Source organism: Martes martes, assembly GCF_963455335.1.
Source record: "Martes martes genome assembly, chromosome: 4".
Taxonomy (NCBI): domain Eukaryota; kingdom Metazoa; phylum Chordata; class Mammalia; order Carnivora; family Mustelidae; genus Martes; species Martes martes.
The window spans coordinates 130,737,794-130,756,924 of record NC_137891.1 but is presented as its reverse complement, the minus strand read 5'-3'; the positions used below and the strand labels follow the sequence as shown (position 1 = coordinate 130,756,924).

Here is a 19,131-nt window from a genome sequence, read left to right as displayed (position 1 = left end):
ACCTTTTGGGGGTGTCAAGTTAACTTAATTCAAATTAAATTATGATCAACAAGAGAAACAGTTTAATTATTGTTTATATTTTAGAAGATTTATATACAAATCCATCTTGTTACATAGAGTATTTCTTCTTTCATAGCATTATTTCAAAGTCCTTCAACTAAACATATTAGCCATAATTCAAAAGGACCACAGATGTAACCTGGCATTGGTTCATTTTGTCACTCCTCTGGGAACTTGAAAGATGAAATTCGTTTTCATAATTGCAGCTTTGGTTTTAGCATCTTCAAATCTTTCACAAGCTTTTTGAAAGGCAATCATATCAAAAACAAATTTTTCTTTACAGTGTTTTTTATATGTTTCTTGAGCCCTAAAAGAAAAAAAAGTAAAGTAATAGAATGAGATACTTTTAAAAAACAAAAAGTGTAACAACCATTCAGATTATTAATGGTAAGTAGATGCTTTTAAAACAGACATATAAAAGGGAAAAAATTAGAACTTCACTTATTGCATAGAATTTTATTATATCAATAATACCTATAATTTATTTAATAAATGAATACCTATAATTTATTTAATAATATTTATATTATTTCTAATATTTCTAAGATTTCTATTGGTTATAACAGAATTTTCATAAATCCTGGTTCAGATTCCCAACAAGGCATCTAAACCAGGCTATGCTAAGATTTTCAGAATTTTGGGGGCTCCTGGGTAGCTCAGTTGGTTAAGTGTCTGCCTTTGGCTCAGGTCATTAAACACAGGGGCCTGGGATTGACCCCTTCATCAGTATCCCTGTTCAGTGGGGAGTCTGCTTTTCTCTCTCCCTCTGTCCCTCCCCTCTGCTTGTGTGTGCATGCTCTCTCTCTCTCAAATAAGAAAAATCTTTTATTTTTTAAAAGACTGTATTTATTTATTTGACCGAGAGACCACACATGCAGGGGGAGGGGCCGGCAAAGGGAGAAGGAGAAGCAGGCTCTCTGCTGAGCAAGGAGCCCAGACACTAGGGACTCCAATCCAGGACCCTGGTATCATGACCTGAGCAGAAGGCAGACACTTAACCAACTGAGCCACCCAGGTATCCCTAAATAAAATCTTAAAAAAAAAAAAAAATTTGCAGAACATTTATTTAAGCCTCACTATATCCAAGTTTCTTCTAGGATGCTGTAGTGGACTGAACTGTGTTCCCACTTCCAACCCCAAAATTCATATTGAAGTCCTAAACTCCAGTACCTTAGAATGTTACTGTATTTGGAGATAGGGTCTTTAAGAGGTAATTAATTTTAAATGTTATCATACAGATGATATGAGTAGTGTCCTTATTAAAAAGATGAGGAGACACTAAGGATATGAACACATAGAACAAACATCATATTACGACATAATGAGAAGGCAGCTAGGGAAAAAAGATCTCAAACTTGAGAAAGAAATTTAACATACCTTGATCTTGGACTTCTAGCCTTCAAAACTGTGAGAAAATAAATTTATGTTGTTTAAGCCACTCAGTCTGTGGTATTTTGTTATGGCAGCACCAGCAGACTAATGTGGACTCTAAGCTGGGAAAAGGTGAATGAGGTTACCCTGTCAAAACTAGAAAATGTCCTGGTCCTTACAGGACTTTACTCATTCATCCTTATTCATACAATAATTATGTACTATAATGCCCCTAGATGCTGAAACCATAAAGATAAATATGACATAACTATGAGAGGGTTATAGAAAGTAGAGAAATAATGAATACATAAATAATATTTTAGTGGCATAATTAAAACACTATATAACAATACATGGAAGGCATAATGAAAAAATTAGTAAATATTATCTGAAGAAGGGGGTAAGGAAAGACAAAAAAGACCAGATTTGAAATAATCCTTGAACTCTGTCTTGAAAGATGTGTATTTTTCAGGCAGAAAGTATAAGGGAAGAACATTTTGCTCATGTATGTTTGTTTAAATAGCATGAACAACTAAAATAAAGTTAAAGATAATAGCACAGCTTGGCATGCTCTAAGAAGTGACAACACTCTAATTTCTGAGACAGTGGAACAGATAACTCTGAAGAAACAGACTTACAGCAGATCATAGAACTCTTGATTTATATTTACATATACTCAGAAATCTGGACTTAGGAAGTAGAAGAAAGGCCAAATTCTAGAAAGTCTGCAACTTACTATGTGATTTTAGACAAGTTATTTCAGTTCTCTTTACCTCATTTTCTTCATTTTTAAAAAGGGGATAATCCAACTCATAAGGTTTAGTAAAATACTAAATGAGTTAATGCATTTAAAATCCTTAGAACAGGGGCGCCTGGGTGGCACAGTGGGTTAAAGCCTCTGCCTTCGGCTCAGGTCATGATCCCAGGGTCCTGGGATCAAGCCTCAGCCCCACATCGGGCTCCCCTCAGCAGGGAGCCCGCTTCCTTCTCTCTCTCTGCCTACCTCTCTGCCTTCTTGTGATCCCTGTCTGTCAAATAAATAAAATCTTTTAAAAAAAAAAAAAAAAAAAAAAAAAAAAAAAAAAAAAAAAAAAAAAAAATAAAATCCTTAGAACAGTGCCTGACATTTAATAATTCCTTTTGCTAGATGGATAATAATGGTATTCATCAGGATAGGAAATATAGGAAGAGCAGCCAGATGAAAAGAAATACTGGAATTCTCTTTTGGTAATATTGTGTTTAAGGAGCCTGGTTGTCCATGTGGTAATGCTCACATAGTTGACCAGAGAGAAGCAATGGTTTATGGGTAAGAGAAAATGTAGTAAAGCCATTCTGCTTGGGGTTGAGATGCAGGTCTGTAACTTACTGTGGGATGTGGGACACGTTATTTAAACTCTGTCTGAATCATTTTCTTTATCTTTAAGAAGAGATAGTCTAACTCATAGGATTTAGTAAGAACTAAATAGCCAATACATTTAAAACCCTTAGAATGCCTGACATTTAATAATCACTCAATGAAAATTAGCTATAACTATTTTGAATCTGGATCTCTAGAGAGTAGCTACATCTGGACATGTAGCAGAGTAGAAGTCATGGCAAAAGGGACTTCGCACATGTAATTAATAGTATTAACTAAGTCTAAGAAATGTATTAAAATAATCATCATACAGATAACAATTATAAACTCTGGACTAAATGTAAAAAACAAACAAACAAAAGAACACAACGGAAACAAAAAACCTAAACTATCAAAAAGTACTGAAGAGGGGTGCCTGGGTGGCTCAGTGGGTTAAAGCCTCTGCCTTCGGCTCAGGTCATGATCCCAGGCTCCTGGGATCGAGCCCCGCATCGGGCTCTCTCCTCAACGGGAAGCCTGCTTCCTCCCCTCTCTCTCTCTCTCTCTGCCTGCCTCTCTGCCTAATAAATAAAATCTTTAAAAAAATAAAAATAAAAAAATAAAAAGTATGGAAGAGTGAGAAATAACAATCTATTATATTTATATATGCCAGGGTCAGATAATTGGAAAACGAAACTAAGAAACAATTCTATTTACAATAGCATCAAAAAAACAAAAACAAATACTTAGGTAAAAGTTTAACAAAAGATATACAAGGCTTATGAGTGAAAATAATAAACTATTTTTGAAAAATTAAAGAAGATCTAAATTAATGGAAAGTTCCACCATTTCAAGGACTGGGAAACAATATTATCTAGATGTTAATTACCCCCAAATTGATCTATATATGCAATGCAACCCCAATGAATATGCTAAGAGTCTTTTTGGTAGAAATTAACTTTTAAATTTGTTTTACATTTATAGAAGATCAAATTTAGATTAAGATTATATTAAGATATAAGATTAAGATGAATAAATATTAAACTTAGTTATCTTGAATTTACTAAAATTTCAATTCTATGTCAGTGCAAAGGTCTGATATTAACCAAAGCAATCTTGGGAAAGGAAGAACAAAGTTAGAGTTTGTATTTTCTTATTGCTGTGTAACACATTACCATAAAGGTATTGGCTTGTAAGAACAACCACTTTATTATTTCATGGTTTTAATGGGTCAAAAGTCCAGGCACAGCATGAATTAGCTAGCTGGGTTTATTGCTTTGGTTCTCACAAGACTGACATCAAGATGTCAGCCAGGGCTGTGGTTCTTTTTTCCTTTATTTTTTTTTAAGATTTATTTATTCATTTTAGAGAGAGAGTGCACCGAGGAGCAGAGAGAAACTTTAGCAGACTCCCCACAGAGTTGGGAGTCTGATGCAGGCTCAGTATCAAGACCCAGATACCATGACCTGAAGCAAAACCAGGAGTCAGTCGTTCAAATGACTGTGCCACCCAGGGGCCCCAAGGCTGTGATTCTCATCCAGGATATGAGGTCCTGTTTCCCAGATTCTTGGTTGTTGTCAGAATTCATCTCCTTCTCATTCTTTCTGCACAGTCTCTTTCCTCTTCAAGGCAGCAATGTCATATCAAATCCTACTTTGAATTTCTCTGCCTTTCTTTTCTATTACTACATGTAAAGGCTCAAGTGATGCATTGGGCCTGCCTGGATAATCCAAGATAATTTCTCTATTTTAAGATCCATGAATTAGTACCCTTAATTACATGTTCAGAGTTCTTGTTGCCATGTATGTACTGTTACGGGTAAGAGGAAAAAGAGTAACCAACTGAGGGAAAAGCTAAAGTTGGAGGCCACACAATTAATATTAGTGTAAATTTACAAGCTAGTGATTTCTTTTAGTCATTTTAACCTGAACACAAGGCATAGAGATAGTTGGATTATTCCAAGGTAGGAGCGGGGGTGGTTAGCATTGTGGAGGCAATGAAAGGAAAGGACTTCAGAGACATTGAATGAAACGGAGAAAAGAATAACTGATATGAAGAACCCTGGAGGACATAGTAGAAATGAAAAGAAAAGAAACGTTTAAGGAAGTTTATTTGAGGCTTGAACGTCATAATATATTTGAATAATTCATGTGGTAAAATAAAAAAAGATAAGAATTGAAAAGATAGAATATTTTATTCATAAATAAGTATACAAGGATTTAAGATTTACGAGGTAGGGCAGTTCCAAGTGATGAGGAAGGCTTTATGTGTCTATGAAAATGAGTTTAAAGGTTGTTGAGATCCAAAAATATTAGGCAATTGGGAGGGCTGTTCTTATGAATTTGGAAGTTCACGGTGATTACAGCTGAAATTGGATGGAGAAAAGCTTTATAAATCAGATTATAAACACCACAGTGAATGAAGAGAGTAGTCTAGAAGGTAAACTGATGACCAAACTAAGGACAAGCAGAAGATGATGTAATTAGATAAAGTGCCTTATGTGCCAGATTTTCCATGCTAATTGATACTTTATTGCAAAATGGACACCCTGCTGTTCTGCCCTGAGAACTTAGTATGAATGAGAATATTTTGGAAATTTCATGACCAGCTTTTACCTGAGATAAATATTTTTTTTTTCATTTCAAAGTTTCTTTTTTTATTCATTCTTAAATACCCTTGCGGGTAGTTTATCAACTTTCTAAACTAGAGCTTTATGGATCCTCTTTCTTTTTTCATGCTTCCTCATTCCACAGCAGGATCAGGAACTACATTCTCAGTAATGACTTCCCTAGCTATTGAGATTCATCAGAATGCTTTTAGGTCAAGTGTTTCATACATTAATGAAGAATCAACCAGGAGAAGAAGAACTGAAAAACTGCTAAGGTCTCTGGCCAGACTTTACTTTTTTGACTCACTGCTCTCTTCTGCATGTTGATACAAAATCTTTAATTGAAAACATTTATAATAATACTCAGTAATGTCTTTTAGGACATGTTACCTACATAGCCAGAATATTGCCTTATTCCTGTGTGTTTTCAAGGAGATGGATAATATCTTTGCAACAGCTTGCAAGAGAAGATAATTCAGTTAAGATACATTAGGAAACTCATTTGACTCTGTATCCTCTATAAATTAATGATGACCAGGCATTCAATTTGCTGTGATAAAACTAAGCTGATTGAATTTCTCTAACATTGATTTGCACTAGATTTGTATTTTGATATACTAGACTAACTTTCATTCTCTTTTCCAAAATATATATTAAATTATAGAAAAATTATTTCCAAAAACCATACACACGCACACACAGAGTATACATTAAGGAAGATGTTTTTAAATTTTGGAGGAGAAATATATAAAATATTTTCATACTTAAAAAGATATTATATAAATAATTTCAGTAAATAGTTTAAAAATTGCTTTTAACTAGGAAAAGGCAAATGCTTTCCTATTACTTTATGCTCTTTTCTAGTACAAACTACTTTTTAATGATAACATTTAAAATTATAAATGATTTATTTATTTTATAATTCAAAGTTGTACCTTTTAATCCACTGCACCTATTTCACCCATCACCCTACCCACTTCCCCTCAGGCATACAGAGATGAAAAGTATAACATCAGGAATATAAGCAATACAATTGTAATAATGTTGTATGGTGACAGATGGTAACTATGCTTATGGTGGTGAGCACTCAATAACACATAGCATTGTCAAATCATTATGTTGTATACCTGAAATTAATGTACTACTATATGTAAACTATACTTCAGCAATCAATTTTTTAAAATGTAGATGAAATAAGCAGCAATATGGATCACTAAGTATTTCTAGGCAAGCCTTAGGCATATGTATTTACACTGTTTGGATAGTTAAAAATGTCACCAGGATAAAACTGTGACTTGATAAGCTCCAATATCAGACAAAATTGTGTAAAAGACTTTGAAAGAGTAAAAAACGATTACTGGGGATCCTTTCTAGTGCACCCTTCAGAGTTATCTGTGACTTTCAATCTCATTGATCTATTCTACAACCCTATATAAGTTTAAGAAAACTATGAGTAATACAAATGATTCTTGTCTATAAAAGTATAAGCAAATTTAGTCCAGTGGAGTTATAATTATCACTGGTGGATAATGACTAAATTTATTTTGGCATTCCTGATCGCCTTTATATATACATGCTCCTAGAATTGTCATTTGAACTGGCTATAACATCTTATTGGTTCCTTAATTAGTTAAATAAAATCTTTGATGTGTTCATTTTATAGTGTGAGTTACAGTGTATGCTCTAAAAATATCCTTTGTAAAGAAGTTTTAGTATATATGCAATGGAATATCATTTATACATAAAAAGAGGGAAATTGTGCTACTTGCAACAACATGGATGGACCTTGAAGGCACTATACTAAATGAAATAAATCAGACAGAAAGACAAATATTATATGATCCCACCTATGTATGGAATCTAAACAAACTAAACTGACAGATAACAGAGAACAGATTGGTGCTTGCCTGAGGTAGGGGATAAGGAGTAGGTAAAATGGGTAAGGAGGCCAAAAGACACAAAGTTCCAGTTATAAAATAAGTCATGGGATGTAATATAGCATGGTGTAATATAGCATGGTGACTATAGTTAATAACACTATATTGAACATTTAAAATTTGCTAAGAGACTAAATCTTAAAAGTCCTCATCACAAAGGAAGACAATTGTAATTATGTGTGGTAACAGATGTTAACTAGGCTTATTGTAATCATTTTACCATATACAGAACTATTAAAACATTATGTTGTACACTTGAAACTAATATAATGGTATATGTCAATTATACTCTCCATAAAAAATCCTTTGGCAACTAATACAGTTTAAATTTATTAAATATAGCTTAATATATTTTGAGTCAATATTAATTTTCAGAGCCTTTGCACTAAGTTTAGTTTAAAATTTAAAAATCATCATGAAACAATTTTTAAAAATTTTTGAATTTGTTTGAGAGAGCTTTGTCCCAAGTGTATTCTGAGGATTAGCATTCTGAGACATTTCTTGAAATGAAGGTTCTGTGATAAAATGCATATTTAAAATAAGTTTTATTTTTTTTAGTAGGATTCCTAGTGGTCTTTACCATGTGACTATCCACGGAAATTACAGTCCCTTTCTAAGCTAATTTAATGTTTCTTACGCAACCGCACTTTCAATAATCCCTCTTCAAAAATCTCTGCTATGAGTAGAGCAATACTCACTACCTCCTTCCTCTCCCCCCATGTTACCTATTCTGAACTCTCCAGTTTTGCTCATCCACTTTGCCAATTATGATTTGCTTTTCCAAATTCAAATTGACAACTGTAATTTCCTACTTCTATTTTTTGTAATGATTCAAGTATATGCTTATACCTGCCACTGAACAGTGAGTTCTTAGAGGATCAAGAATATGTTATTAATTTTTATATGGGGGTGTTGGGGAGAATTGAAATGAATTAACGCTTTGATATTTAGTTATGCTTTCTCTTTGAAGGTGTCCTAGATTACTCTCATCTATTTATTACCTAACATTTAGCTAGAAATTTTAATTTTGTCTTGAAGTTCTTACATTATGTTTGTATTATTATTTAACTCTGGTAGTCCTATTGCCTGGTGACTTATCTCCCACCTAGATTTTCAGTTTATTGGTGTCAAATAATCTTTATGTTCCCATGTCACTTTGACATCTTCAATAGCTGAAAATGAATTACCATTTGAATGATTTGAATGGAAAGTGTTCCCCAGTAGAAGTGCCAATGATCACAGAGAGATAAAAAAAAAAAAAAAAAAAAAGTGTAGGAAAAATTTATTATCATGAAATAAGCACTTATTTTAAGATAGATACCTATTCTAATAACTAGTGAAGCTATTTTCAAAATTTGGTTAATTATATTTCTAGTATATATTTAATAATTCTGGTTATATATCTTCACTACACATTCTGAAAAAAGACACATTATTTCTCATTCCAATGGCTGAAGTATTAAGCACACTAGTATACATACGTATATATACAGTATGCATACATATGCATGCATACATTATACATGTATTATAGATATAGATATAGATACAGATATGGATATATATAGATACACACACACACACACACACACATACATATTATTCACTTGTCCCAGAGATCTAGCATATGACTTAAATGGACTTACATGCAACCATTACTAATTCAAAAACATTTTTTTAATCCTATTTTTCTCAATAAATAATTACTGAATAGATTTTGGAAACTACTGTACTAGTTTACAAACTAGTTAGGAAACTACTGTACTAGAAATGAAAATATAGACCAAATTATTTTATAAAGGTCTTTACAAGCTAAACTGATAAAGGCCATCTTGTGGTAACTGCTACAACTGAGATCTAAACCAAGTACTATGGGAGAACCATCAAATGAAAGGAATTAATTCAGACCGGAAGAACAGTTGTGGAGAGGTAAAAAGTACAGGTACCATTTCAGTTGGTTACTAAAGGATTAATAATAAAAGGATGAGTTTTGTCGGTGGTTGTACAGTTCATACACTGCATGACAGGGGCAAATAGGAGACAAATAGAAATACAGTCACACTCAGCCAAGCATCAGCTACTAGTGATGTTTCCCTGGAGAAATACGTGCCTTGTCCTTCTCATACAGGCACTAACCCCTCACCAATTTGAACACTCCAAATCTTTCTAATTTGCACAATAATAATAGAGGCTTGTGTTGCATAATAATATGTAGATAGCGCTAACATTATGGGCTTGTAGTACTCTTTCAAAGTTCATATTTTAAGAAAAAGGGGATAGAATAGTAAGGTCACTGGAATAAGAAACTACAAATTTGGGTAGGGAATTGGGAATAATTTATTTTGTATGGAGCAAATAGTGCTGTTAGGGGAAGAGGGAAAGGCTATAGCAGAAAATTTAGTGAGACCAGTCCAGTTAAATTGGAACAAAGTATGATGTCTGAAATGCTATTCAGATTTTATTCTGTTGGACAATGGCAAAGCATCAACATACTTAAGTAGGAAGTAACATGATCAGAACTTAATTTTTAAAGACAGTTGTGGGCAGGTGCCTGGATGGTTCAGTCAGTTAAGTCTCTGCCTTAGGCTCAGGTCATGATCTTATGGTCCTGGTCCTGGGGTCGAGCCCCTGGTGAGGCTCCCTACTTAGCAGGGAGTCTGCTTCTCCCTCTCCTTCTTCCCAACACCCTCCCCGCAAGCTCTATCTGTCTCTCTCAAATAAATAAATAAAATATTTTTAAAAATAAAAGACAGTTGAAGCTTGGCTAGAGAACAGATTTGGGTTGAAGAAAGGATATCTTGAGAATGCAGATGGAACTCTCAATTTGAAGGATAAATTGTGAATCTTAGAATGACTCTGAGTCTGCATTAGAATGGCAGAAGTGGGATTGAAAAGGATCAGTTTGAGACTCCTTTTAAAAGTAAAATGAATAAGCAAACCTATTAGATGTTGGCAATGAGAGAGACTGAGTTGTAAAAGACTGGTTTCTAGCAATGGTCAAGGGGCTAATGATGATTGTCATTTAAAAGAACAACCATTCAGGGGTGCCTGGGTGGCTCAGGTCATGATCCCAGAGTCCTGGGGTTGAGCCCTGCATCAGGCTCTGCTCAGCGGGGAGCCTGCTTCCTCCTCTCTCTCTGCCTGCCTCTCTGCCTACTTGTGATCTGTCTGTCAAATAAATAAAAATAAAATCTTAAAAAAAAAATAAAAGAACAACCATTCATTAAGAAGCAGGTTTTGTTGGTTGAGGGTAGAGGTAGGATGAGACGGAGTTGTTTTATTGTCTCATCTTTGGTAATATATAAGAACATTTTGTCCTTTTGTGTTGTCTCTATTTTTCAAAGAGAATGTTATAAATAAAGTACTGTTTATTAGGTCCCAATACTTAGTATACAATATTAACATGTAATTGACTTAAAAGCCTCTATAATATCAAAACGGCACTTACCTGATTTCCTTCATTTGTTTTAATAAATTCTTTTGATATTTTTCCATTTCTAGTCTTTGCTGAACAATCAGACATTTTTCTTGTAAGACAGCTTGATTCTTCCTCAATCTGTCCATTTTAATAATTCCTTTGGATAAAAGAGTGCGCTCATTACTTATGTTTTGAATTAATAAACGGTCTTCAGCCTTTTGTTTTTTTTCTGCTAGAAACATAGCTCTCCTCTCTCTAACTTTTTTGAGGTAATTGAATCTGTCCTGCCAAAGTTGTAGTAAACCATTCTGAATTGTCTCATTATCTTTTGCAATTAGTTTTTGTGCAGCACCTTTTTTCTTATTTAGGTTTTCTTGAACAGTTGAGCGAACTCTTTCTTGGGCACCTTGTGCAACGGTGATAGCTGCTATTCTTTTCTTATGGCTTTCCTGCTTCTTTTGTTCTGAGTAATATTTATCAATATCCCAAAGTGTTTGGAGTTTTATACCAGTTCTGTGTGCTGTAAAAAACTCTTTTCTTACATTACTCTTCAACAGCATGTCTTTTTTATTAATTGCTGGTTTTTGATGAGTAGTAGGAAACGGCTGGACATATGTAGGAAAATAATATTTTTCTTTCAATAATGCCGCATACTTCAGTGAATCTGAAGTATGTATGGGTAGTTTGAACACTGATATCCTAAAACTGGCATCCAATTCTTCATTCTCACTTTCATCTTCAGACTCCTTCTGACCTACATCATATGGAAGACAAATATAATACATTTCACAAATGCTAAGCAGTTTATATTCTGCCCCTATTGTTTTGAAAGCTACATTAATAAAGTTGACAAGAACATGTTATTGACTTTATTAAGGAGCATTTTTCCCACTGATGTTCTTTGTAAACTTGTGTTTTAATAGTGATTTTGGTGAGGGAAATCACTATTGAAACCATTTAACACAAAAATGCACTGATTCCTGTATTTCCTGCATTATCTCTCACAATCACTTAACTGGCAATGACTGAATAGCAGTATCTTATCTTACACTTAGTACTTAATGGTGCACATTATTTTTACACTTAGTTATTATTAGCTCATACTTGCAAAGGACTTTGTAATCCATTTTACCTTATTTGTCTTAACTGGTAGAAATGAATAGCTACCATCATAATTGTTTTTTCTCTTATTGGACACACAAATCCCTCAACCTCCTTTGCTATTATGTATAGTAATGAGACTAAGTCCTCTCTAGTGAAGTGTGAATGGAAGTACTATGTGTCATTTCTGGTCTAAGGAAACGAATATGTTCTGTCTGTATTTTCTTTCTTCTTCTGACTCACTAGACAGAGATAAGGATAAGGCCCTAGAAGATGGTGAATCCACAGTGTGGAAGGATCCTGGCTCCCTGAATCACAGCTTGAAAAACTATGTATTCACCAGGATTAATCAAACTTGGACTCTTATAGAAGCCAGAAATAAATGGTAATTATGTTTGGTCAATATATATTTCTGGGTCTATTTGTTATTATAGCCAACCTAACTAATATAATAACTTGAATCACATCATTGTTCATATATTTATTTTCTGACAAACCTAGTTATGAATATAGGATCAGTGGCAAATACAATTTTTTAAAAAGTTATGCTTATTGGTCTTAGGAAAAGATGTTTCCCATGTTTAACTAATCCCCTCTATCAAAATACATCTCTACTAACTATAGTCTACAACAATTTTATTTTTTCTAATAGAAAATTATTTTAAAATCTTTATATGTCAAATGCAAATCCACTGGTAAAGATTTTATGGAAGTTGAAGTGACCATAAAGAAGGGTAGGACCTAGGTGGCAGCAGGGAAGAAGCAAATAGGCATGATTTTCACTAGGGGCCATAGGAATATTAACATTAGAAAAGGAAGCAGTCTAAAGCGAAGTAGAAAATCAAGTCTAGCAAGTATAAAAGGTAATATACCAGGACACAAAGTCAAAGTGTCTTGAAAAGGCTATAAAAAGTTTGGGTCCAAAGCAAGGCACTAGACACAGAGGAACAAAATACAGAATTTCAGTTCTAGAGTAAATAGGATATGGTCTGGTGAACCACCTAGAAAAAGTATTCTTTTGTGTTATTTGATTTTATGTGTAAATGTTGGCATGAGAAAGCTGGCCAAGAATAAAAAGATCAGGGATAGAAAGCACAACTTTAATAAGTTACTAAAGATTCTGGTCATCGATTTCAATTCATATGGGGGATTGGGATTTTTTTCCCCATACCACCAAGCAATGCTCCAACATCAGCCAGGTGTCCTGCAATTCAAATTAATTCTGACACTCTGTCTCCCTGGAAATAGGGTCACCTCCCATAGGTTGAAGTTTCAGTCCTACAAAATTGTCCCTACTCCCTTCAGATGCCAATCACAAGTCCAAGTTATCACCTGAGCTCTGACAAACTGGTTATAGATTAGAGGTTCCACTAACCCCCGCCTGGGTTCAGTTTGCTAGAGTGGCTCACAGAACTCAGAGAAACATTTTACATTTTACTTACTAGATTACTGGTTTTTTATAGAAGGATCTAACTCATGAGCCGCCAGACAGAAGAGATGCATAGGGCAAGGTACGGGGAAAGGGAACCAAGCTTCCATGCTGTCTCTCCAAGCACACCACTCTGCCCAAATCTCCACGTGCTCACCAACATACAAGTTCTTAGAACCCAGTCCTTCTGGTTTTTTATGGAGGCTTCATTACATCGGCATGATTGAGTATATCATTGGCCATTAGAATCAAATTCTCCATCTCCTCACCACTTTCCAGAGGTTGAGGGTGGGACCGAACTTTCCAACGCTCTAACCATGGGGCTGGTTCCCCTGGCAACCAGTCTTAGGTGTGAGCCAAAAATCAGCTAACATAACAAGACATTTGTGTTGCTCTTCTCTCATCACTTAGAAAATTCCAAGCATTTTAGGAGTTCTGTGCTAGAACCAAAGACAAAGACCAAATATATTTTTCTTGTCATAAATCACAGTATCACCGTTACCAACATATATCAATTTGCTCTTTAACAGCCTAATGCAATGAATCGTGAGACTGCAAGTTCTTTGACAATAGAAGCCATACTTTATAGTAACTACATATATACTAACTACATTTATACTAACTAGCATATACTAACTACATTTACTTTGCAGATGATGATTGAGATGTCTCTCATTGGCTGATTGAACATAATCCCATTAACACTTTTCCAAAGTCTCCCAGTTTCAGGGTACCCGGATATCTCAGTCATTTAAATGTCAGACTTTTGATTTCAGTTCAGGTCATGATCTTAGGGTCGTGAGATCGAGCCCCACAAGCGGCTGCACAGTGGGCATGAAGCCTGCTGGAGATTCTCTCTCCCTCTGCCCCTCCCTGCCCTCCTGTTAGCATGTAGCCACAAGCCATCTCTGTCTTAAAAAAAAAAAAAAAAAAAGTCTCCCAATTTCTTTCTCTGCTTCCAGACATTGCTCACTGCTATAAAATACATCTTCCTAAAACAGGATTCTAATCATATCATGCCTTCCACCCAAAGGGAAACAAAACCTTCATGGTTCTCCACTTACAGAACGAAGGATAGTTCCACTTTTAAGCCTAGGATCCTTTATCATAGGGAAAGAGCTTCATTTTTTCCCCTATATATACACAACATCTTCCCATCTTTGGCACTTTGCTTATATTATTTTATGCTTTGTCCAGTATGTTGTTTTCCCTATCTGCATATGTACTTAAATTCCATCCATTATTTAAGGCCTCTTCACATGTCATCTTTCCTTATTCTTTACATAAAGAATATTTTATTAACTCTGATATCAATCCCCTCCTCATAGAATTTATCACAATCTGGGATGCCTGGGTGCCTCTGTCAGTTAAGCGTCTGCCTTTGGCTTAGGTCATGATCTCAGGGTCCTGGGATCAAACCCCATGGGCTCCCTGTTCAGTGGGGAGTCTGCTTCTCCCTCTACCTCTGCCACCACCTGTGATCGCTGTCTCTCTCTCAAATAAATAAAATCTTTAAAAACAAAAAACCTTATCACAATCCATTTATATTAAAGCTCTATGTAGAAATTCTTAGACATAGTAGCAAGCTAGATATAAGCTCCATAGGAGTAGGATTCATGTTTTCTTTCATCCTCCATTCCTAGCCTTTAGCCTAGTATTTTGCAGAGAGGAGGGTCTTTTCGGCAGGGGTGGGGTAGTGGAGTAAACTAAATAGTAGATGCCAAAAAGTACATGTGTTGGATGAATGAATAGATGAAATAATCTTGTTGCTCAAGAGTAATTTGTCTTTTATAGTGGTAGAAGTCTAAAATTTGGAGACAGGCAGGCTGGATTTGAATCCTATTTTTACCACCTACGTGGCCTAGGCAAGTTATTTAATTCCCTGTGCTTCAGTATACTCACTGTAAGATGGATATAATAATATCCAATTTATAGGGTTCATACAGGATTAAATGACTTAATAAAATGTAAAATGCCTGATAAAACTTGATATTTATGTATTAGAACAATGCCTTATAATGAGTAAGAGCCACATGTTAGTTATTATTACTTTTTCATTATATTTTATCTGGAAAATTTGGAGCTTATCTTATCTCCTTAATTTCATCAATAGTTTAGTTCAAATAGCCAGATAATCTAATAATGAGTGGGGAAAATACAGCAAAGCACTTTTATTACTCCTTTCAACATCCAATGTATATTGAAGTATAGAATATACAGGAAGCCTTCTTTGTATGCTTATTTTGTTTCAAGACTTTATAATTAATCTCACTAGCTATTGTAAAAATAGAAGCCAAGTGTTCTCATTTTTTTATAACCAAATCTATAAACATATCTGCATGTTAATGCACTTTCATCTTCTATCCTGATACAATTAAAAAAACACCCTTTCCTTCAGCAGCAGTCAAATTTTTTACATGTACTTTGGCCCCATCAGCCTTTACTTTCCCTTCTCCAATTATCTTAATGTTCTCCTTCTTTTTTTTTTTTTAAGATTTATTTATTTATTTGAGAGAGAGAACGCACAAACAGGGAAGCTGTAGGCAGAAGGAGAAACAGGCTCCCCACTGAGCAAGGAGCCTGATATGGGACTCAATTCCGGGACCCTGGGATCATGGCCTGAGCGAAAGGTTGCGGCGTAACCAACTGAGCCACCCAGACCTCCCATGTTCTCCTTTATCATTGCCTCTCTACTGGATCATTCCCATCAAACCACCAAGGCAAGCACTACGACATTCTCTTGATCCTCATTGCCCTCTAGCTACCATTCACTTTTCCTGTTCAATTTTAGAATAAAAACTATTGAAAGAGTTGTCTCCTTTTCATCACCTTTTATATTTTTTCAGCTTATTTAGATAAGGATCTTACCTCTATGATTCCCATCCAAATTTTGAAACTCTTTCTACCAAAGGCTTTCATGGTGATAAACACAAAAAATACATTTTTTTCTGTTCTAATTTTTCATAACTCTCAGTACTGCTTAACACAGTTGTTTCTCCTTCTTGAAATCTTTTTTTTTCTTTCAAATTCTGATTTGCAGAATTGCTGAAGCTGATATCTTAATGAATTATTTTTTCTTCTTCTAGATTCTCTGAAGCTCCCCTGATTTTTCTCTTGCTTTCTGATTGCTCTTGATTTGCAGATTCTTCTTTGTCCAGCAAATCTCTGGAGTTCTTGAGGACTTGATATTAGGTCTCCTTCCCATCTACAACTCTCTTCTTAAATGAATCATACTCACAGCTTGTATCAGTCTGTGCACTGATAACTCTCATATTTATCACCTCCACTTGGAAGTCTTAAAGGTATTTTTTCAAAGTTGGTACATTCAATTTTTTGCTATCAGAAACCAATTCCCACTAAAATCAGCCCTATCTCAGCAAATGCCACCTGCTAGTTTATTCTTCCCACATCAATTTTATCAATTAGTATATAGATTTAACCTCAGAAATATAACTAAAATTAACTATTTTTTTCCCTCCATTTCCCTCCATTAGCTTCCTTCAGGTTTCTATCAGTTCTTAGTTTGACCAACTGCAGTGGCTTGAGTACTCTCCATATTTCCCAACGCACAACACACTTCATTGCCCACATAGTGATCAAGTCAGAGTCATCTCTTAAAACTTTGGCTTTAAAGGCTTGTGGCTTACATATGACCTCATGATAAAAGTCATTTATTTGCCATAGCCTACAAAAACTTACATGATTTTACACTGTTGTACTTATCCAACTGCTTCTAACCACATCTATAATGCTTAGCCAAGACATAAATGATTTGTGGGTTAATTCTCAGGCACTATTTAAAGTGCCAGAACTATAAATGATAAAAAGAAGTTCAGTTTCCTTTATTACAATTTTGCAAGTGAAATGTCTAATTTGACTTAATAGATAAATATGTGGGTACCACCTACTATTAGCTAGAGTCTTCAAAAAGTGAAAACAGTGCTGGCTTAAGAATCATATAGTCTGAAAACAACAACAACAACAACCTTAAAGCCTAGTAGAGGAGACAAATGGGTAAAGTATGTATCTTCAAAATACTATAGCTAATGGTAAGGTCAAAGTACATGTATGCAGGAAGCGTTGCAACCATAGAAGAAAGACACTTTACCCTATCAGGGTTAGTGAGCTGGTTGTCAGCAAAACTGCTCTGGAGAAGGTAACAGCTGGGTTTATTTTTAAAGAGAGTCTTTGTTTTATATTTATATTACTATAAGTCCACATTTGGGGTGTATGGAAAAATTCAATGAATTTGCAAAAAGGTGTGGGCAAGAGAACAGGAAACAAGGTATTCCCAGGATGGGGGGATCATAAAGATACAGATGTGAAAAAAAGATATATGTGAAATTTGGTTTTATAAAATATATAGTCAGCAGCTATTATCAGCAGTTAGTTGCTACAGATGTCCAGCAAGCAGGTGGATAAATGAGCTGAATCTAAATGCTGCAAGAGAGGAAAAATCAGGAGATAAATATTTGGAGCCAATTGCAGAGGTTTTATAGGTAAAACTGTAAGCATATTTAAGAGCTACAAGAGAAGTAAGAATGAAACCTTGGGGAAATCGATTTAATATGTACATGATAGGTAAGCCAAACATTAAGAAGAAAAAAATCTGTGGCTATAGCTTTTTGCTATGTAAGCCTCTAAAGAAATCACTACATGTAAAAGAGACTTGGCATATGTATACACCTAGTTTGCCTTGGAAAGTCCCTGTCTTTGCCTGCTGTCCTGGTGAAGTTTATTAACAGCAACTGCTTTCGCTTTCTGAAGTGACACACGTTGGAAGGTAAATCATTGGGTCACCTTAGCTATAGGGACATTGCCCAATAACAGACAACAAGTAGGAGAGTAACACTGCACTGTCTGAATTGTTTTAAGTTACATTAATATCTTAGTACAATGGCCAGGACTTGATAGATACATAGTAAATGATTTTGTTAATACATAGGTTACCAGATCCTCAAGGTTCAATGAAAGTTGAGACCATGTTTATTTTGTTCACTACTTTATACTAAGCGCTTAGTAAAATGTCTGGTGCATAACAGGCTTTCGATAAATATGTGAATATTTATTGAATTAATGAATATTTTTTCTACAGACAGCTAGGCCAAATCAGGGATACTCTTCAGTTTGGTAGGTAGACTGTTGATTTTTAATTGACACTTTCCTCTCATCTTTTGCACCCTCACTTTCTGTATTCCCCACATCTATTGTTATTCCCTTTAAGAGCCCCACACTTCAAATATAACATCATAACTTCTGAACAGGACTTAGACACTTCTATTTCTTATCTTTGGCTCAGGCTATTCTGACTTATTTGAAAGGCCTTATTTGCATCACCATCTATAAAAAGATCATTCATCTTGAATAACATAAATACTGTCATTTATTGAACTCTTACCATGTGGTAGCCTCTAAGGTTACTTCTTTACATATACATTTATCATTTATTTTAATATTGATAAACCTGTAAGGTAGATGGTATTGATCACTAATCATAATGATACAGCTAATACACACCGAGTGTTTGCTATATATCACATTGTTCCACATCTTTTATATAAATGATCTCATTTAGTTTCCTCAACAACCTTATGAAGTTAAGTTCTGTACTATTTTTATCCCCATTTTTCAGGTAAAGAAACTGAGGCTTATAGAAATAGCCAATATGTTGGCGTAAGATCCTAGCATATGGCTAACACCTGGGAAAAAAAACAAAACAAGACAACAAAACAAAGAACAAATATCTGGGACTCCAGAGAATAAACAAAAACAGATAATGACCTGTTAAAAACATTCATACCCTTATTAACAGAATCCAGAGTATACAATATTTGTGATACCTTCAATATAATCCAAAATATGTAATATGAA

The 19,131-nt window shown here is 34.7% G+C and overlaps 1 protein-coding gene across 1 annotated transcript in view; it reads right to left on the bottom strand.

The window, feature by feature from the left end:
- Nucleotides 1-210: 210 nt before the first annotated feature.
- LRRIQ3 (leucine rich repeats and IQ motif containing 3) overlaps nt 211-19,131 on the bottom strand; it is a gene marked incomplete at both ends in the record, with an annotated part of 165,997 nt that continues 147,076 nt past the window's right edge. The window contains 2 exons of the mRNA XM_080801812.1: nt 211-367; nt 10,761-11,484. Of these exons, the coding sequence (XP_080657938.1) occupies nt 211-367; nt 10,761-11,484 (881 nt within the window). The remainder of the gene's footprint in view (nt 368-10,760; nt 11,485-19,131) is intronic.